This window comes from Orbicella faveolata, unplaced genomic scaffold (genome assembly GCF_042242905.1).
Source record: "Orbicella faveolata isolate gen_17 unplaced genomic scaffold, um_ofav_v1 contig_47, whole genome shotgun sequence".
Classification (NCBI taxonomy): Eukaryota; Metazoa; Cnidaria; class Anthozoa; order Scleractinia; family Merulinidae; genus Orbicella; species Orbicella faveolata.
In genome coordinates, this window is record NW_028301577.1 from 21,531,375 (window position 1) to 21,553,211 (window position 21,837).

The 21,837-nt window shown below is 39.3% G+C and overlaps 2 protein-coding genes across 2 annotated transcripts; both read left to right on the forward strand.

Annotated features, from left to right (window-relative positions):
* The first annotated feature begins 341 nt into the window (after positions 1-341).
* LOC110067587 (uncharacterized) lies at positions 342-7,294 on the forward strand. The gene is made up of 7 exons (XM_020774932.2): positions 342-559; positions 1,113-1,369; positions 1,995-2,872; positions 2,946-3,064; positions 4,155-4,275; positions 4,415-4,497; positions 5,671-7,294. Exons 1-7 carry the CDS (start codon positions 474-476, stop codon positions 5,945-5,947), a joined length of 1,821 nt encoding a protein of 606 aa, XP_020630591.2. The 5' UTR covers positions 342-473; the 3' UTR covers positions 5,948-7,294.
* Positions 7,295-7,449: 155 nt separating this feature from the next.
* On the forward strand, positions 7,450-14,086 carry LOC149097620 (uncharacterized). Its single transcript, XM_089279708.1, has one exon. It carries the CDS (start codon positions 10,849-10,851, stop codon positions 13,783-13,785), a length of 2,937 nt encoding a protein of 978 aa, XP_089135834.1. The 5' UTR covers positions 7,450-10,848; the 3' UTR covers positions 13,786-14,086.
* Positions 14,087-21,837: the final 7,751 nt, after the last annotated feature.

Here is a 21,837-nt window from a genome sequence, read left to right on the forward strand (position 1 = left end):
TAATTTTCCCTAGGCCTTTTAGGTTCAAAAACGTTTGACATTCAATCTAGGGGTTTTTCCCTTGGTGTTTATTTCCATTCCTTAACATATAGAAAGCTTTTCTGTCGTTGCAGTTTACGGTCTGGGGAAACTAAGAGCGGAATATATTTTCTTGCCTTGGCTGGACACCGTAAATTTTTGTCGGAGGAATTAATAGAATAGTCAGGCAGATGCTGAGTGGTGAACAGTATCAGTTCGGATAATTGCGAAACAACTGACGTAAATAGACAGGAAGCGTAATCAGATCCGGGAAAGTCCCGCTCTCGAGAAAGTCCCGTTCACGACAAAATACCGTTCACGGGGAAGTCCCGCATTCTTTAAAATAATAGAAAACTACTTTATGGGTGCATTACAGTTACTTCGCCATTTCGTGGTCGCCGACAAAGCGTCACTTCGGTTTCTTCAGGTTGCAAAAATATTCCACAGTAGAAATTATGCAAGCAAGGACAGATGAAGCGACAATGGAAGACCATGCAGAAATTGCCGAGCGGCCTGAGGCTGAGGCTGATATCCGTAAAGGGTAGGTTTACATTGTTCTTTCATAGACTCATTTCTACCAAATTCGAACTAGCAAGGTGAGAACCCAAACAAAACGGTAGTTTTGCTTAAACAGTATTTTAGTTTTGGCCCGATCAGCGAGTTTCGATGAGGTCTGAAGGTGGAAATACATATATGCATGTATTGGGTTTTCAGACTAACCAAGGGAAGCAGGCATAAAATCATGCATTCAGATGCAACCAGATGTGAGTACGACGCAACCAGTCCGTTTTTGGTCACCACATGTGCAAAATGGCTGGCGTATCGCCGGTGCATGTTGCCGAACGGTTTGCTCTGCGTAATAAATAGAATATTGCTGTGTTTGGTACTGCTTCCTCACATCCTACTCCATCATTCAACTTTGGAATTTTTGCGTAAAACGTTTTGGGGTACATTCAGTTCAAGGAAAGGCAAACAGTTCCACTAGCAATTGCGCACAGTGTTGCACTTCATGCCTGATGTTTGGTCCAATCTCACCTTATGCAGTTTAGAGGCCTTGCGTTTATCGTAACACGTTTATCCCTTTGCTTTCTTAGCGACTCGTACATGTGTCACCACTACGAACGAGACACTTGCCTGATTCACTTCAAATGCTGCCCTGAAGAGTTTTGGTTCGCCTGCCACAAATGTCACAATGAGGCTCTGGGCTTGGTTGAGGACCTTGAAGAAAAAGGACGAGAGAATGAGGAACCCGCAATTGATCATTCAGACGATAATTACACGCAGGCGACTAGTATCTCAGGGGAAATGGAGAATAGTTCCAACCAGGCTGAAACTAGCAGTGAACTCGAAGGTACCATTGGCAATAAAAACCATAGCCAATGTGATATAAAATCAACCGATTTATTGCTAGTGACCGTTTGGTGGCACGATTGACTCATCGAACTTTAATTTATCAAATAATCACAATAATCAATTTCCTGGAAGAAAGAAAAAACGATCACATTCTATAGCCCATACAGCCAACGTCCCTGCCCTGTTTAATGGTGTGATGGCTTCTTGAAAGAGTGATTACCTTGTAAATGGCTTGGCAATCCAGACTGTAACCAATTTACTGGTTACCCATGTTGCTGTTAATAACCCCATAAGCTTTTGAATATGTGCATAGATTAAAAGCGGATGTACACCTTACCTTAATTTGAAGGTGAAACGTAGCACTTCTTTCGGTCCCTCGCTCCCCTGAATGGCAAGAATCTGCCCTTCAGTCAGCAATTGAGACTGAATTAAGCCATAGACTGGTTGGAAGAGAAACAATCTTTTTAATGGTTGGCACTATCACTTACAAAGTGCTGAAGTGAAAAAGAAATCACATGTAATTTCTATTGTAACATATATAACATACCGCAAAGCATCATACCAGACCCCGATACCATGACTTCAAACTCAAAGTAATATATGATGTTTGATGAATCAAACAGGTCTACACAATGATGCATCAACTGGTGATAAAGTGGATAGAAATGAGACTGTTACTGGTGAAACATCACATCAACCATGTAATACCGTGGAAGGAAGTAGTGAAGAAAATACTTCAGTAAATGAAACAGGTCTACAAGATGATCCATCAACTGGTGAGAAAGTGACAACTAATAAGACTCTTGCCGATGGAACATCAGACGAGCCAAGCAATGACGAAGAGGGAAGAAGCGAAAAAAACACTTCAGTGAATCAAACAGGTGTACACGATGATCCATTGACTAGTAAGATAGTGGAAAGAAATAAGACTGTTACCGGTGGAATATCACATGAAGCAAGGAATGACGACGAGGGAAGTAGAGGAGAAGTTACTGCAGTAAATGAAACAGATCTACACGATGATCCATCAACTAGTGAGAAAGTGGAAAGAAATAAGACTGTTACCGGTGGAACATCACATGAACCAAGCAATGACGAAGATGGAAGTACTGAAGAAGTTACTGCAGTAAATCAAACGGGTCTACACGATGATCCATTGACTAGTAAGATAGTGGAAAGAAGTAACACTGTTTCCGGTGGAACATCACATGAACCAAGCAATGACGACGAGGGAAGTAGTCAAGAAGTTACTGCAGTAAATCAAACGGGTGTACACGATGATCCATCGACTAGTGAGAAAGTGGAAAGAAAAAAGGCTGGTACCGATGGAGCATCTCATGAGCCAAGCAATGATGAGGAGGGAAGTAGTGCAGAAAGTGCTTCACAAGTCCCACTGGATGCAACGTCACCTTCCCCTAAAGAAATTAAGACGAGACATTCGGTGGCTACTGCAGTGGATGGAACTCGGCTCAAGTGTAAACATTGTGGAAAAAAACAAGGGGTAATATTTGATCAAACACACTTTACAGTGAAGGTTATAGTTGGTGAACTAATGACATACATTTTTTCTACAGTTTTCCCAGAACTGTGTGTCGTGTGACAAGTCTTTTGCGACCTACTTCTGTGGCAAATGCAAACTTCTCATTGAAAAGAACGTCGATCCTTACCACTGCGACGACTGCGGTATATGCAGGTATGATATCTTCCTCCACCTCACACCAGATTGAACACAAAACTGGACTTAAGTCCTCCTGCTCCTCTTCGTCATCTTTCCCTTACTTCTTTCCTCTTCTCTTATAATGATAATAATAATAATAATCATCATCATCATCATCATCATCATTATCATTATTATTATTATTATTATTATTATTATTATTATTATTTAAGGAGGGTTATCACCTAATAGCCAAAGGCTATAAACTTGTGGTCCTCGGAAAATAAAATTACAAACTTAATCAAAAATGAACGATACTATGAATACAAATATACAATATAATAAAAGTTAAAAACCTAAACTTATGAGAGACGCGAATAGTTGAATTACAATAATATTAAAAGCTTCCGTTAAATATAAATATAAATAGATATAAAAGCTAAATCCTAAAATGGTCTAAATGTTGTTGCGCTGCGAAGATCGTTTTAAGTAAATGAGTTTTTAGGGACTTAACGGAGTCTGATTTTCTGGTATTTAGAGGCACATTATTCCAAAGTCTTGCTGCTGATACAGCAGAAGAACGGCCTCCTTCTCTTTCTCGACCTAATTCTTGTCATCCACCGCCACCTGATCCTATCTCCGGCCTCCTTCTTGTCCTTCCTGCTGCTACTCCTCCTCCTCCTACTCCTCCTACTCCTACTCCACGTCTCCTCGTTCTCCTATTTGTCCTCCTCCTCGTCCTTCTCCTCATCCTCCTCCTGCTCCACCATCACCACCTACTCATACTTTCCCTTCTTTTTCCTTCCTCCCCTTTCTCTTCCTTATTCTCGTCCTGTTACTCTGGCCCCCTTCCGTCCTTCTGCTGCCGCTATTCCTCCTCCTCCTCCTTCTTTTGCCCACTAACCACCACCACCATCACCACAGCCACAAACCACCTACAAGTTACCCAGCGCTACTTTAAGAAAGCTGAAGTCTCATGAATGCTTGCTTCTTGGGCTTCTGCAATTGTTCTGACTATCATTTCCTAGTTTCCTTTAAATTTGATTTCATTTTTAACTTTCTGCGAATGCAAAAGCTAAATAAATGGTGTTATTCAGTTGTTGCTATAATCTTTTATTTTTTGAAGGGGAAACAAGGCAGATCACTTCCACTGTAATGTCTGTAATGTTTGCATGGCACTGTCTCTAAAGGAAAACCATAAATGTTTTGCTGACAGAGGTCGTGATAAGTGCGCAATCTGTTTAGAGGTGAGTAATTCATATTATCTCAGTTACCTCGTAAAAAGCTATACCCACTACATTCAGTTACTAATGTACATATTATTTAAAATACATTGATACTTTTTTTAAACCAGAAACATTCACAAGTTTTTTCTGTCCCACTTAGGCGGTCTTTTCAGGTGCTGTTATTCTTCCGTGTCACCACATGATTCATAAAGATTGCGCTGAAAAGCTTTTTCTCTCTGGAAGGTAAATTAAATAAGCTATTATTCCCATGCAGAGACGTTGTGTTGGGAAAATTGCTTGCTTTTGCAAAGTTTTGACTTGCCGTACTTTTGTAAATAAGTAGGTAAAACTATGAAGGATAATATCTGAAGTGTTGGAAAACAATACTTTGTAATGAAAACGGTCCTACGTAGGAATCCACTTTATTCTTCTATGTAAATCATAGTCTAACCTTTTTATATATCATTCCAAGGCCGGCTATTAAAGGAAAAGGGAAGGAAAAAGCATAAAAGAAACATATTATAATATAGTTGACGAAAAGACAGCTTTTTTTTTCAGCAATCTCCTTAGCAGATTATCATTTACCTTTAGTATAATTACTCAGGTGATAATAGAAATTCGCGCGCTCTCATTGGTCGAGAATCGCGTGATATTCCGCCATAATCACCGACTAATTCTCAAAATGACCGCTTCGCGAAGAAGAAATTACTATAATGAAAGAGAAACACCAAACATGCTACAAAGTTCGGAGCGACACTTTTCAAAGGTAAGATGTGAAAATTGTGCTAAATATAACAAAGAAACCTTTTAAGTTCCCGTGAAAATGTAGCTTATATCGACATGCATTAGTAAATCAAAACAACTATTAAATTTTCACAACACTTTATTTATTTAACAGAATGGTCTCAACAACAAACCGAATTTACCACTGACTTTAAGACAATTTTAGCCTCCTTTTTGGCTTTTCCTCAGTGGCAGAACATTTTAAAACGTGCGAAAAACACTTGCCGTTTTGACCATGTGATGTATTAAACCATGTGATCTGTGCGCGTAGTTGTTCATTGACGTAAGACAATGACAAATAAAATAAATTTGACATTTTTCGGTCGATCCTTTGTTTAGGTATTTCTATAGTCACCTGAGCAATTATACTAAAACAATTATTCGTCTCAGGCTCGTGAATATTGGTGAACATTCAACTGAAACTGCGTTGCTTTACTATGCCGTGCAATTTCGGCTCGAAACTATAAAATCGTCCAAAATTTGCCTTACATGTTGGATTATTTTAATTATTAACAACATCCAAATAAATAACTGTGGAGCTCTACTTTTAGGCTTGGCTAAATCTGTATATTATCGTCGTAAAACAAAACCACCATGAGGTGTACACGTTTTTCTTTTTATTCTTTTTTTTAGCGATTTATGTCCTACGTGCCGTAGAAAGATCTTCCAAGGGGACGACGAGGCAGTGATCGTGGAAGAGACAGCTCAGCAGACTCCTTCCATTGAAGGGACTGTTAGTTCTGTTTTCTGTCTGATAGGGCAGGAAGTATCTGCTGCAGCAATCTCTATTTTCAATCGGACCAAACGTTGCTTTAAGACAACTGGATCGTCGGGAAGAGAGATTGAAATGGCAAATTTATCAAACACCAGAAACGCCACAGTCGGAAACTTATCTTCTCGAGTAGTTTAGTACCCTGAACAGTTTTTATTTAGCTTAATTGTAATTTTATTATTTTTTAATTGTCTTTCCCAGTTTGTGGGCCAGTAACATAGCTGGTGGGGAGTGGAAGACGCATTATACCAAATATGTGAATCTTAAGACATCACTTAGGCAAACATTTTGTTACTTTTCTCACAGTATATCCACAAAATGCTTTTCACGAACGTTATCTTAATTGCGCTCCACCAAAGTTAAACGTAAAAGTTAGGCCATTCATTTTGTGGCACGCTTAGAGGAATAATAGTTTTTTGTGAAATTCAAGTGTGAATTGTTGTTCAAGATCAGTAGTGGTGTTAAAATCAAATATTACTCGGACATGAGCTATTTCTAGAGCTACTTGGTATGTTATCGGTAATGAGGCAGAAACAACAAAATGAGGCGAAAACATTGAGCTTGAGACATAAATGACAATTTTTCGGAGTTAAGGAAGCAATGGTGCTTCAAAACGTCTATTTCCCAAGCGGAGAAGATTACAAAATAGGTGTTATTCCACTTGAGCCTGCGATAATATGTCAAGAAGGCCAGCACATTGGTGAAGACAATGCAGGATCCCTCCTAAGTTCAGGACAAAAGTGATGAAGTTAAGACATGCTTTAAGATAGGACGGTCTCCTTGTGTGCTAGTTGAGACATTAAAAGTTTGGGAGTTCGGAGTCGGAATTTTGGGAGCATGATAAGAGATCTTCGGGAATATTACGTAGTGATCTCCTGAGGCTAACATTACACCAGAGAAATTTACAAACGAAGCTTTATTTCTTTGATCCACACTTATCCGTCACGAAAACGGAGAAATTGGAAAACGATGACTTGCGATAATCATGTGATTTCATCGTCCGAGTTTCCCTCAAACACAAATCCAAAATTGCGCATTTATAGTGTGGACGAAAAACATTTGATGAATTTCCAGAATTGAAACGTCGTTTTCAAAGTTCTCCGGCGTAATGTGCACGAGGCCTAAGACTTGCGTGAAGGGGCTCTTATGACTTAGGATAATTTCGTAAATATGGACCCAGTCGCGCAATATTTTTACAGTTAATGCCTGGAATTTAGCTGCCGATAGTTTCCAGCACTTTCCTGCACTTATACCGTTAAGATCCGAAGGAAACAACTTCTCTCCCACGAGGAATATAACAGCCCTTCGAAAATAGTGATTGTTTTTAAGGACTGTTGATGAACTGTAAAAGTAGCGAGGCTCCAACATTGAAGTAATGACACTCCGAAAATAGCGATCTCAAGTGTAATTTGACTTTCTGGAAAATAAATGCGAGAAATAAATTAAAAGATACAAAAAAAAAAAAAAAGAAAAAAAAGAAAGAAACCCATTATTTTGCCCTGTTGCGACGCAATTATACAGTTGAACCTCGTTGTCTCCAACTCAAATCATTTTCCCTTGGACATTTGTTTTCATCCATTTACTATTTTTCGTTTCCCTTAATAACTCAAGATATGCTAAGATAACAGGCTTCAACTGTAGTAAGACGGATCGACTCGGATTAAGAACAAGTTTTCGTAGAAACCACCCACCATAACGGCAACGGAGTTTCTCAGTTTTAAGAAGATGCTGCATGGAATCGGGGTCTAATTAAATTTTGGCGTTAACAAGTTATTCATGAGTCCCACTTGTTTGATATTGACTCTCGACAAATGTAGTGGCCGGAGCAAGCTACAAGATGAGAGAGTGAGTGAGTGAATGACGATGAGTGAGGAACAGAGGGACATTCAGTTGGCACTCACTAAAAAGAGAGATGGAGTAAAGTTAACTGGAATCGGTGCTAATCTAGAATAAAGGTGATACCTCTTTATGAAACGTACTAGGATTCGCCTTTACGTTCCTCATCTTCAGTTGAGCCCACCTTAAGCTCAAAGGATATTTCAACCGACGATTTAGTTTGGCTATGCTGACGTTACCTTTTTATACCGTAAGGTCGGCATCACCCTCTCGTTGCGTGACATCCCAAAAAACGGCCGCGGAGAAGACTATCTCAAACGCGACGACTAAGATTTGAATGTTTTACTCGACGAACGTACATGATCTGCCTGCGTTTTATTTTCTCTCAAGACAACGAGATATGATTCTGGAACCCCCCCCCCCCCCCCGATGGTTTTGATGCGCTTACTAGAGAGGTATAAATCAATTACTACTGGGGAAAGGCACGCACATTGCGACAATCCAATCTGTGGAACAGAGAGCAAGTGCACTTGATCGAATAGTTTTGTAGCATTTTTTTTTAAAATTCTGTAGGAACGGAACTCGCCATCAATCAAATCATTTTTGACTTCACTGCCAGAACCTAAAATACAAAGTGTTCCAGTTCATGAGCTAGAGGATTTTAAAAGCAGGTGTTGTCTGTGTTTGTTTAAGTTGAATACGGTTCATTATTTACGAGATGTATTGAAGCTGAACTCACGGACAGCACGAGACAGCACCAACATTTTCTAATTTGAAGTCCTTTTGTTTGATTATTTGCAAACGTAAGTACGTCTCAGTTCAATTGTTTGCGATATAAATAAACGCTTGACTTCAACAGCTACCTACCTTGTCTGCGTCTAAAGAGGTGAGTAGATTCGCCGACATGTTGTCCGTCATTGGCTTAGGAAAAGTAGGTGGGGAGAGTGTGAGGATGGAAGGAAGGAAAATCCTTCCCCTCCTCCTCCCCCTCTTGCAGCCTCATCAGGACGCCTTTTCGTCTCTCGCCAAGCCTCTTCCGAGTTGGCACTCACTTGATAAAAATGCACTCGCTCGCCAAAATACACCTGCATTGCAGGCCACCTAAAGGGATCGATGCAACTCAACAATAAATCCAGGCACAGTAAAAGTTCTTTCACCGTTTAAATTGAAGTTTCCCCTTGCACTTGAAATAGGCTATTTGATTTTTCCACTTCAACGCGTGCATCTATTGATCACACCCGCCTTATAGACTTGGATTTCCTTGTCTTATCGAATACCTGTTTAAAATGAATCGTTGAGCGTCGGCTATTTGCGAGGGCGGACTTGACTCTGAATCGGTGAGACAACTTTTTTTTTGTTTTGCTCAAGGTGTGCCGCTCAACGCTATGTCCTCCTTACCTATGCTGCTAAAATTCTCGGTGAAACGTGGTCATCGAGCAGCGATGTTAGGAAACTAACTTTTTTTTTTATTGTTAGGTGTGCAGCCTGTAAATTACGATGTCAACTGACTGTGCTTTTTTTTCGAGAAGTACAAATTTTTATAATTAATACTAAGCGCTTTTCGTTGGCCACTGTTTGATTGCTAAAACAATATAGATCTGTTACTTGTAAGCTTAACTCGTTGTTTTGAGACTAATTTTTGTGTGTTGTTTGTGTGCGAGCGTAAGCAACTGAAGTAAAACTTGTAATATTGTAATCCACCTTGATAAGCCTAAGTAAGAGGGGAAAACAATGACAAATATGTTTAAATAAAAAAACTGAAATAAAAAACGTTTATACCGGCGTTTTTGAAACGTAAAAAAATGAAAGATAAATAAAATGAATGATAAATTACTACACAATTAACATTCAACAGGAAAATGACAGAATTAACTGTCCGACGGGGACGGTTTTTCGTTTAAGAAAAGCTTAGTTGCAATAAAATTGCTAACGTACACTGACACGATCCTTAAAAGTCATGGAATTTTAAAGACGCATAAAAGATATTTGATTTTAAAGCTGGAAATTGTTTTCGATGTGTCACAAGATTAAATACAGCTACAGTTCTGCCACTTTCCTGTCGCTGTATTTTTTTTTCTTTTGCTGCCTCAAAAAACTTCAAACGCTTGAATGATCATACAGTTATATACAAAGCAATTCATTTCGTTTTTGTTAAAAAAGGAGTTAACTGAGGAGAAAAAGTTTCCGTAACCTTGATGAAGACAACTGTTTTGTCCCTAAAATGAACACCTCTCCCATACAAAATTTAACGGTGCTTATCTCAGAGGTCACATAGGTACATGAAGGTCACTACCGGACTTGGGAGAAATGCCTCTTCATAAAAACAGTCAGGATTCTCAGTTTTTTTAAGTTCCTTGTCCTCAATCCGGTCCATCCAAAGTCTAAAGAGTTTTTCAAACGACGATTTTGGCTTTATTAAATGCGACCTTTTGCGACGTGATGGCTATTTTGACTTTTCATGTCTCGGGAGGCAAACCCGGCTACAAGCTATTTTCATTGTTTCATCGTGTTTAAAATAGTGAAACAAAAGGTACGCAAAATTTGGGATTTACCAACCCCACTGGCATTGTCCTGTGGTGAGTCGCCGAATTTGTGACTGGATATCTGGCTCGATGATAACTTAACGATGACGAGAAAAAAAGAAATGAAAAAAGAAATACAAAAAAAAAAAAAAAAAAAAACTTACCGATGATGACGCCAAGTTGAAAGAAGGTCGAAAGAAGCATCCATGTGTAACTTTACATGATCGTATTGTTTTTCTGCTTGGTTTAACTTCTAATTCGGACAGTCAAATGAGATTTTTTCACACAAACAGAGGAAAAGGAGCCTCTCCTTATCTTTAATTTACCCTTGCTTTAAATAACGCTAACAAATATTTGTTTTTTTCCTGGACGGACTATGTGTAACAAAAAGCGTTCCAATTTTCGACGGCCGGGTGGTTCCGTTACCAGCCAAGTGGGTTAACTTTGGGATATGTTCACCTGTTATTTCAGGTAAAAGGACAGCTTGACGCCGTCAAAAAGCCGCAGTAGGTCCATAAGATCAATCTCGGGTCTCACCGGTTTTAAAGTTTGATCCATATTACCTCAATGGAAAATATCCTTACCTAATTGTAAATTACCTTACATTACCTCACTGAAAAAAAGTGACCATTTTCTTAGTGCCATCTGTCTGGTTAAACCGCATTTTTTCCCCCAACGATAATGAAGTTGCAGCGAGTCGCAGAAATTGTTTTTCTTTTACTGTACTCCAACAGCGCTTTTGCCAGTGATAATGGCAATAGTGAAGAAGAAGAAGAAGAAGTTCCAAGTGAATACATTCTCCCTGGTTACGTGATGGACGACGATGCTGCCATTGACCTTCTTCATCGTCAAACCGAGATGACCTACCAACTTAACCTACCGAAATACCTAGAGGAAATGAAAGCTTCAGCTCCTGATATCCGACAACAATTCGATGATAAAGATTTTGCCATTGTTGGCTCACTTGCTACGTTAGATGCTACGATAACATTTGGCGAGGGAATAAAAAATCTCCAAGTGATCCGTGCCGATACACAAGCTGGCTTTGAGGGTCTCCCCAATCCTGAGAACGGTAAGTTGCACAACCGTGTTCAACGACTGAACTCTTTGCGGAATCTCGTTTGGCTTATGAAGGAAAAAATGAAGTCTGGAGTGGTCACTGCCGATTCGTCTTTGATGGATAAGTTAAGGGAGGCGCAGACCTGGCTTTCAACCCAGACTGGAGGGCATATGGGTCAAGGAATGACGGCCGTTCTTGAAAAAGTTGGAATAATGGACAAATTGAAAGCAAAATGGGGCGCCAACTCTTTAAAATTCAGAAGCTTCTCAGCCGCGGCTGCCAACGGACTTGACTTCGTCATCAATGGGTATAACACGGTGGTCAATTCAATGGCAGTAAATCAAGAAGTGACGGATGCTAACATTCTTGCCCTCAGTAGCTCTGTGACGGCAATGGCTGGTGATATAGCGATGGGAGTCTCTCAGATATTGGCAACCAGTGCCAAAGTGGCAAGTGTCGCTGGACCTATCGGGTATGCGGTAGCCGCTACCTTGTACATCGCATCTTATGCTACCGGAGTCGCATCAGGAATGGTAGGTCAGGACGACCTAGAACCAAAGGATTATGTCAAGATATTTCTAGGGCCTCTCATTCCAGCCCCGGATTTTGCAGCTATGGTGGAGATTTTCGACGCGTATGCAAAGGGAGATATCTTCCACGCATACTACTTGTTGATGACACAAACAACGCCAGCGGCTTTCTACATCGTGGCTATGGCAATTAAGGATGTAACGACTGGATCCAATGAAATGGGCAAGTTTGCAGCAGCTGTAAACTTTTTGAGAATGGCCCACTTGATGAAAAAGCGGGATGAGTTCAAGGAGAAGCTTAAGAACAGTATGAAAACAATAATTAGGGATATCAAACCAAAGAAATTCCTTTTCGCTTATCCTGCCGTTTTCACTGATGACGCAGAGAGTGGAGAGTATACAGCCATGGGTTGGACCCGCTCATCAACCTTAAAAGATGAATTTGAAATCGCAGATGATCTTGTTAACAAGATTGTATTCATGGCTACTTACAACGATAAATTTAACAAACCATATGAATGTCGTGCTAAAGCTTCTGAAGGCTACACCTTCTGTCCCAGCGTTGTCGATCGCGGAGACAATGGGCTGATCTTTTTAGGAAGTAACGAAGGGACGGACAAAGTGATTTTGGAACAGAACACAGAAGCTTATGGGATGGGAGGAGACGATCACTTTGAACTGAAGTCATTAAGTAGCAAAGGAACAGTCAAAATCGATGGAGGGGCAGGAAGTGATAATATTGACACAATAAATTCCCACCCACAAGGACTAAACTACATTTCTGGCGGTGGACCGGAGAGAGATACCATCAGAGGAGGATTCGGTAAGGATGTTATTTCTGTTGACAACGACGAAGTGGCCGATCTTGATGGGGATAACGTCTTCTTGGTAGAAGGAACCGGTAGTGATAACATCCAGGTGGGACCCGGAGCAGACCTGGCTATCATCATGAAATCGGCAGGCAGCGCGTCATTCTCAATGCATCAGTGGAACCACGCCACAAGACCCGAGCAGAAACCAAAGAGAATTGTGTACAACAGCGACGCCAGGTTGACTCATGGAGAAAACAATGCAGAGAAAGATGTCATGGAAGGAAGTTACACCTATCACGATGTGCTTAGCATGACTGACTACAAGCCAGATACATCCACACGATCGCCTGACCAGAGAATAGTGCTTATCGATCAAGCGAGAACGGAAGAAACGAGGACTGTGGATTATTTCATAAGTCGGATGGGTTCAGAGGTTGTAGATGAACTTTTTCATGATCACCGCGGTGAGGTGCTGGCTAGTGCCTATCCTGGTCGCGCTCTGATGGTGGAAGACGCCCAACACATCCACTTCAAAGAAATTGAGAGGTTTGAACTGAGCAAACACAGTTTCAATCTTCTGCTACTAGCAAATAATGCGTATAGAAATATAAGGCACGAAGTGATTGGCGGTGCGTTAGACGATTACGTGGTGAACTTAGATGAAGACATTCCGCTGCTGGCGCAGATGGGAACTGGCGCCAATCGAGTGTACTCTGGTCCAGGAGATGACGCCTACTCAGTCATTCTAGATGATTCTCAAGACGTCATCTACGACCAGGGAGGTGACAATGTCGTCGCTATCATGCTGCAAGATGGTATGAAGCTTAGAGACGTGCAAATCACCCGGAACGGAGGCGATCGTTACAGAATATATAAGAAAGTACAGAAGCCATACGGTGTTCCGTTACTTGATTATGTGTTCCACGGCGGCAACCCGTACGACAAGGTTCAGTTCCTTTTCAAGGACAACACGGGCAAAGAAGTTGTGTTCAAGAAGCTGCAGAGACCGAAGTACTTTCACAAAAGGTTTCGTGACATCCTTGATATAGATAGCTATCATCTTGGATACGAATTCCTTTGTGAATATCGAGATATAATACTAAAGATTTCCCCAGCAAAAGGAGAGACCCTTGATATTCAGGAATGCAAGCACAAAGATCCTGCACGGCTGAAAAAAAAATCCAGAAAATCAAAGCATGCAAAGCATGGGAAATAAAAAAAAACAAATGTAGCAAATAAATTCATCAATGCATAACTTCAAAAATGTAAGTTTTACTGTGATAATGGACAAGTTCTCTGGCATTCTAAATGCAGTTTACTACCAAGAAATGATAAATGAATGACAAATACAATCAAATAGTTACCACTTCATCTCAGATTTTAGGCAAGTTATGCGGTGTGACCACAGTTATAATGGGGTTACAAGCTTGTGAGAGTCTGAAATGGTAAAAAGAATGGAGAGTTACGTTGTTAAACCTTGCAAGGCTATACACAATAAACTGAGATTTTGTCGATAAGCTAATTTTCGTCTCTTAGATACCTTCTGCTATTGCTACTACAGCCTCTTTGACTCTCACTCCAATGTCACTGAGTATCAACCATTTGTTCGACGATCTTTCATTGATCTTTGTGATCAGTTCAAGGCTCAGTGAAACACCCTGACGTAGTGTGGTGTATTTAAGTACGTAAGGGTTTCAGTCAAGACAGTCACGCTACAATTACGCTACAAGAAAAACAACTACTTTCCCAGAGGCTCTCTTCTTCAAGAGAGCCCCTGGAAACGAGCTAGGGCTTGCGCAAAGACAAGCCAAATCCCCTAGTTTGAGCCAGTTCGGGCTATACGTTTTTTTTTCTAGAAAATTGATCTGTCTTTATAAAACTTCGACGGAGTAATATTTGTTTTCAAGTGCTTTTTGTAAATCTCTCTGTTAGTATGGATTTACGAAAATATATTTAGCCTGGTGAAGTTTGCCGCCGGGTTAAAAATCGATATTACCTGTGTCAAAAATGTCAAAACTGCCATGTAATTACGTTTTATTGCTACGGGTGTTGTGTTGGGAAGGGAAGGGGTACTCCTTATAATGGACCATACGGGGAGGCTCTCAGGCTTCAGGTATATAAAAGGGTACGGATTTCACAAGTTGAGGTAAACGAAAGGGTAGGGAAATCTGTTATTTAGATGTCGGGGGATTTGACAAATTGAGGTATATGAAAGGGTACGGAAATCTGTCATCTCGACTCCTACGTCCGCCAACCTTTCCTTTTAAACCTTTTTCCATTCGTTCTTTTAAAAATTATCTTTGGTTGCTTTAAAGTAAATAAAAGCATGTATTTAAACACGTTTGATTAAATTTTATACAGCAGAGCTGACAATGGCTAATGTGATCATGAATAAAGTAATTGCCAATGCCAATGCCAATGCCAAAAAATTCCAAAAAGTAAATCCCGCTGTTGCTGTTTTCTTTTTTAAATAAATAATAGCATTTATTTTAATGGCTGAATAGCTACAAAATGCAATAAGTAAATAGAACATTTTAAACTTTGAATAATAAAAAAATCGTCAATATATGTATGTGTTTGATAGCTCTTGTTTCATGACTTCAAAGGGATGCTCAGTTGGTTGCAAATTCGCTGTCGAAGAACCGCATTGTTAGGGTAAATACTGGGAACGATAAATTTCCTCTTGGATTACCTTTACGTTCATACCTTGATAAAAAAAAAAACTACAATAGGAGCAGCGAGAAAGCCATTGGAGTATCAATGAAATTTTAAGGGCTTTGGGTATATTATTGAATTGTTGCCAGTTGTTCTAAGGGGGCGACCATTTGACTTTTGAGAGAGGGAGTCTGTGATTTTAAATATATATATATATATATATATATATATAACCATATGAGGAAGTAGCAGATCCCATTAAAATAGTGCTCAATACACATATAGTGTAGAGCTGAGTATATGAGTAATAACGAAGAGGCAAGATTTGCTGTTACTCCGAGTTTCGTGCTTACGCACTCATCAGACAGTATTTAATGATAAGCATTCCTATCAACTAGATATATATACACGGTATTAAACAATAGGCTAATTGCTGGACTAGTTGCATTACAATAAGTGATAGTTATACTGGAAAACAATAGGTGTGAAGACAGAAATTACGGGGACGAGTATAAACTGCGTGGGTGCAGTACAATATAAAGAAAGTGTCAAGCGTTCTTCAAGTAGAATTTGTTCTCGTGCCGGTATTTAGAAATAAGTTCTGATCTTTTGTTTAGTAGATTGTCGTTGCTATGTTTGATAATCATTAGTTTTTCTGTGAGGCAGAGGTCGCATCGTTTGGAAATGTTGTTGTAGGGTCTTGCACGGCTAATAATTGACCATTTGATGTTGAAGTCTTGTTTTTTGTCGTGTAGTTGCCAGATGTATTTAGAAAGCTCGGTGCTGTTGATGTGTTTTCTGTGCTTAAATGTGGATTTGTGCTGCGAGAATCTCTGTTTGAATGTTCCTTCTGTCAGTCCAATGTAGTTCTTGGTTGTGTTGTTAGTTGTAACTTGTGCGTTGTAGATTACATTGGAAGTCAGGCATTTGTTGTCTAGCGGGCATTGGTCTTTTTTGCGGCAGTTGCATTGCTCTCCGGTGATTGCGTTGGCGTTGTTGTCGGCGTTTGTTATTTTCATGTTGTGTTTGTTGATTACTGTTTTCATGTTGTCCATGCAACTGTAGCTGACTTTGACGTTGTTTTTGTTGAAGAGGCTGTGGTATTTATGTTGGTTCGGAAAGTGCTTAGATATGAGCTTCAGGAATGTTCTACCGATGTTTGTCTTTACGTTTTTACTAAATGGAGGGTTGTACCATATAATGTTTCTTTGTCTGGAAGGAAGGACATAACAAGGAAGGACATAAGGAAGGACATAACAAGACGCTTCAAGACATATGGACTTAACATTACCATACAGACTAACATGAAAATTGTTAACTACCTGGACGTCACCTTCGATCTTACAAAAGGTACCTACTGCCCCTACAGAAAGCCTAACGACGAGCCGCAGTACATCAACACAAAGTCTAACCACCCACCTAACATAATAAAGCAACTTCCAGCATCCATCAATCGCCGTATTTCCGCCAACTCATGCAACGAACACGAATTCAACAAGGCCAAACCAATCTACGAAACTGCTTTGAAAGCCAGCGGATACTCTGAAACACTAATTTACAACGAAGACAATCAACCAACACGCCCCCGACGCAACAGACAAAGAAACATTATATGGTACAACCCTCCATTTAGTAAAAACGTAAAGACAAACATCGGTAGAACATTCCTGAAGCTCATATCTAAGCACTTTCCGAACCAACATAAATACCACAGCCTCTTCAACAAAAACAACGTCAAAGTCAGCTACAGTTGCATGGACAACATGAAAACAGTAATCAACAAACACAACATGAAAATAACAAACGCCGACAACAACGCCAACGCAATCACCGGAGAGCAATGCAACTGCCGCAAAAAAGACCAATGCCCGCTAGACAACAAATGCCTGACTTCCAATGTAATCTACAACGCACAAGTTACAACTAACAACACAACCAAGAACTACATTGGACTGACAGAAGGAACATTCAAACAGAGATTCTCGCAGCACAAATCCACATTTAAGCACAGAAAACACATCAACAGCACCGAGCTTTCTAAATACATCTGGCAACTACACGACAAAAAACAAGACTTCAACATCAAATGGTCAATTATTAGCCGTGCAAGACCCTACAACAACATTTCCAAACGATGCGACCTCTGCCTCACAGAAAAACTAATGATTATCAAACATAGCAACGACAATCTACTAAACAAAAGATCAGAACTTATTTCTAAATGCCGGCACGAGAACAAATTCTACTTGAAGAACGCTTGACACTTTCTTTATATTGTACTGCACCCACGCAGTTTATACTCGTCCCCGTAATTTCTGTCTTCACACCTATTGTTTTCCAGTATAACTATCACTTATTGTAATGCAACTAGTCCAGCAATTAGCCTATTGTTTAATACCGTGTATATATATCTAGTTGATAGGAATGCTTATCATTAAATACTGTCTGATGAGTGCGTAAGCACGAAACTCGGAGTAACAGCAAATCTTGCCTCTTCGTTATTACTCATATATATATATATATATATATATATATAAAACGGTTATAAAATGCCTCAAGCCAACAAAGAATGCCACTGCGTCAGGAGGATCAATGAAGATTCACAGTCCAAGCCTCACCGCAAAAATGAATTTAAAAACGTTTGATAAAGCAAGGACGGACAACTTCTGACGGTAAAAAAAGTTAAAAAGTTAAAAATTTAATAAAAAAATGTTTCGGTCTTAGACCTTCATCAGTTACAAGAGAAAAAGGACGAAAACTAAGTTTAAATACGATTACAGTGTGGGAGATTACGTAACGAAATGAAAAATACAATATTGTGCTATTAATACATCGTGATTAATACAATACAGGAAGAAAATGCAAAACGAGAAATACAATGCTGTACTATAAATTGCGTCATACAGGGTGATAATTAATAGACCAAACGAAAAGAATACAATACTGTGCATAAATTACATTATAGAGCGTGATAATTGCAGAACTAGGTTAAATTCAACCTAAAAACTAAAAGAGTTAAAATAGATAAAACGGACTCTTGCAATGCGGTAAATATAACGGGAAAAATAGTTTGCAAAGATAAGCAGAAGAAACCTACGTTTACGCTGGACAAGGTTAATAACAAAATCCCAAATCGAGGCCTTTGGAGCATTAAAGGGTTGACAAACAACAAAATCTCTGGAGGGGCCCTTAAACAATAAGCTGTAATAAGATCCCAGGCAGGGCCTTTGAGCATACCTAACACCCAAAAAGCTGACAAAATCCAAGGAAGGGCCTTTGAACTGCCTTATGGCGCGAACGCATATTTACACAAGAGAAAGTTAATTATAACAAATTCTGTTTTTGGAGTGAAATTCTTTTCTTTTATTTAAGCCATGGGGAGCCAAAGAGAACAGTTGAGCACTCCAATAAGCCTCTTTCGTAATTAAAAACCTATCGATCTCGTCTGAGTCATTAGGGGCCTGCACCTGATCAATGCATTGGAATTCAAAATCATCCAAGGAGTGTGGAATTTTATTGAAATGTACTGCTACCTCACAAGTGGTTTTGTTTGTGAGCATAGCAGACTTGTGGTTACGAAACCTAACCCGAAAATCGGTGGTAGTTGATCCTATGTACTGTAAACGACATTTCTTGCAGGAAACTAAATAGATCACGTTTTTAGAATCACAAGAAAGCCTTGAATGAATGGTGTTCAAGTTCATTCAAGGCTTTCTTGTGATTCTAAAAACGTGATCTATTTAGTTTCCTGCAAGAAATGTCGTTTACAGTACATAGGATCAACTACCACCGATTTTCGGGTTAGGTTTCGTAACCACAAGTCTGCTATGCTCACAAACAAAACCACTTGTGAGGTAGCAGTACATTTCAATAAAATTCCACACTCCTTGGATGATTTTGAATTCCAATGCATTGATCAGGTGCAGGCCCCTAATGACTCAGACGAGATCGATAGGTTTTTAATTACGAAAGAGGCTTATTGGAGTGCTCAACTGTTCTCTTTGGCTCCCCATGGCTTAAATAAAAGAAAAGAATTTCACTCCAAAAACAGAATTTGTTATAATTAACTTTCTCTTGTGTAAATATGCGTTCGCGCCATAAGGCAGTTCAAAGGCCCTTCCTTGGATTTTGTCAGCTTTTTGGGTGTTAGGTATGCTCAAAGGCCCTGCCTGGGATCTTATTACAGCTTATTGTTTAAGGGCCCCTCCAGAGATTTTGTTGTTTGTCAACCCTTTAATGCTCCAAAGGCCTCGATTTGGGATTTTGTTATTAACCTTGTCCAGCGTAAACGTAGGTTTCTTCTGCTTATCTTTGCAAACTATTTTTCCCGTTATATTTACCGCATTGCAAGAGTCCGTTTTATCTATTTTAACTCTTTTAGTTTTTAGGTTGAATTTAACCTAGTTCTGCAATTATCACGCTCTATAATGTAATTTATGCACAGTATTGTATTCTTTTCGTTTGGTCTATTAATTATCACCCTGTATGACGCAATTTATAGTACAGCATTGTATTTCTCGTTTTGCATTTTCTTCCTGTATTGTATTAATCACGATGTATTAATAGCACAATATTGTATTTTTCATTTCGTTACGTAATCTCCCACACTGTAATCGTATTTAAACTTAGTTTTCGTCCTTTTTCTCTTGTAACTGATGAAGGTCTAAGACCGAAACGCTTTTTTATTAAATTTTTAACTTTTTAACTTTTTTTACCGTCAGAAGTTGTCTGTCCTTGCTTTATCAAACGTTTATATATATATATATATATATATATATATATATATATATATATATATATATATTTATTTATTTATTTATTAAATGTAGTTCAGGACTTCAGGAGTGATTCATCGTTTTATTGCAATAAAACGATGAATCACTCCTGAAGTCCTGAACTACAGCAATAAAACGATGAATCACTCCTGAAGTCCTGAACTACATTTAATGAATATACTATGCTCCTCTAAGAGTTGAGCGCTTTTTGAAATCCATTCACCACAAGGAAATAGAATTTATATATATATAACCTGCGAGCATACTTGTACCGCACGTTCATTAGTGCACGCACGTTCGTTTTCCATGGAGAACACGATAAAGTACATCCATACGTTGTGGGAAAAAATGTCCTTCTGCAGGAAACGATGTACCAAGTCACCCACTCACCCCACCCCACCCCACCCCTCCTCAAAATTCAAATGGTCCACCCCTAAGAGCAGTTAAGCATACCTCCTTTACTAGAGGTAAGGTTCCAAAGTATTACGAAAAATGTATTTATTCTTTCACTATATCGTTTCTGTTCAGATACATCCTATTCTTCATGTACAGTCAGCCCATGAGACTAGTACTTTAACCGCTCGGGGGGGAGGGGGGGGGGGGGAGAGGACTACCGTAGAAAAGAACGGAGACGCTTGTCGGAAGTTTTGGAAAGAACTCCTAAGAGGCACCAATACCCTGTCAATTTATTCAGCTCAGTACCCTATGAGGTACCAAAGCCACTTTTTAAACCCCTAAAAGGTACAACGAGCACCCCCGCCCTTTTTATATGGGAGTTCTCCCCCCCCCCCCCCCCGAATTTAACCTTGCACTAACTCTATTTTCACCAGCGCCTTTTACCATCAGTCATTATGACTGGCACCTTCACTTGACCAATTAATACAAAGAGCCAACGCTCTATTTCATCAGTTAGCGAACCGATCAACTTATAATTGTTGAAAGTTTTGCCAACATCCGATTATTAAAGGATCTTCTTGGCCAAACCTATCTTATTAACTCGCCGCTAAAACGACAACACGGGATAACTATGTTGCCCTTTCAAACGTAAATTGAATTAAATGTATTTAAAGATTCATGGGGATATTTTTGATGTTTACACAACTGCCAACGTTTGTAAATGAATGATGATATTAAAAGAAAAAGTTCTTTCTTCAATCTGAAATATATAGTTTTATCCTCAGGCTGTAGTTCTGTTGAGTGTGGAAAGATATCTTAGGCAACGATATTGACCAAGACACAAGTAGAAACGAAAAGCACACACACAAAAAATTAAAACTTTGATTTCTTACTGGAGAAGTTTCCGAAAAGGTAAATTTAAAAAAAAAACCTCATTAGGATATAGCTTCATAATACCGCTCGAGGTCGTTAACCAATCAAAACCATGGGAATCTCAGCTGCTTCAGCTGTTTGTTTGTCTTTTAAAGAGTTCAAAAGGATTAACAAAAAACGTATGTTTGGTTACTTTGGTGGATAATCGACATGTAAAAGGACTTTTTAACAACCTGTAAAACATTGTCAAGAGACAAAGGGAAGAATACAATTCTGAATAATATTCTACAAGGCTCTCTTTAAACACTAAACTTCTTTGAATCGAAGACGTAACAACATCTTAATGTTTATAACAATCCACGCTCGCGCCAAACTTGATTTCGAATTGCCCATGTATTATTTGCTGTCATCGTTGCATCGTTTACACGTTTGCTTGTTTTGGCTAAGACTCTTTTGACACCTCATAGTATTTACACCTTTGTTTTATTCAGCGCCGCTGCATATTTTGTTTGCTTTACTTTGCATGATAGTTCAGCTTTCTTCTGATTCTGAATAAAAGAAGCTTTCAC

Bases quoted from the DNA above. Each gene is read 5' to 3' on its own strand.
- LOC110067587 (XM_020774932.2), top strand. From the start codon at position 474: ATGCAAGCAAGGACAGATGAAGCGACAATGGAAGACCATGCAGAAATT. The intron at 1,370-1,994 runs GTACCATTGGCA...TGAATCAAACAG, and splicing joins AACTAGCAGTGAACTCGAAG to GTCTACACAATGATGCATCA. The intron at 4,498-5,670 runs GTAAATTAAATA...TCTTTTTTTTAG, and splicing joins AAGCTTTTTCTCTCTGGAAG to CGATTTATGTCCTACGTGCC.
- LOC149097620 (XM_089279708.1), top strand. From the start codon at position 10,849: ATGAAGTTGCAGCGAGTCGCAGAAATTGTTTTTCTTTTACTGTACTCC.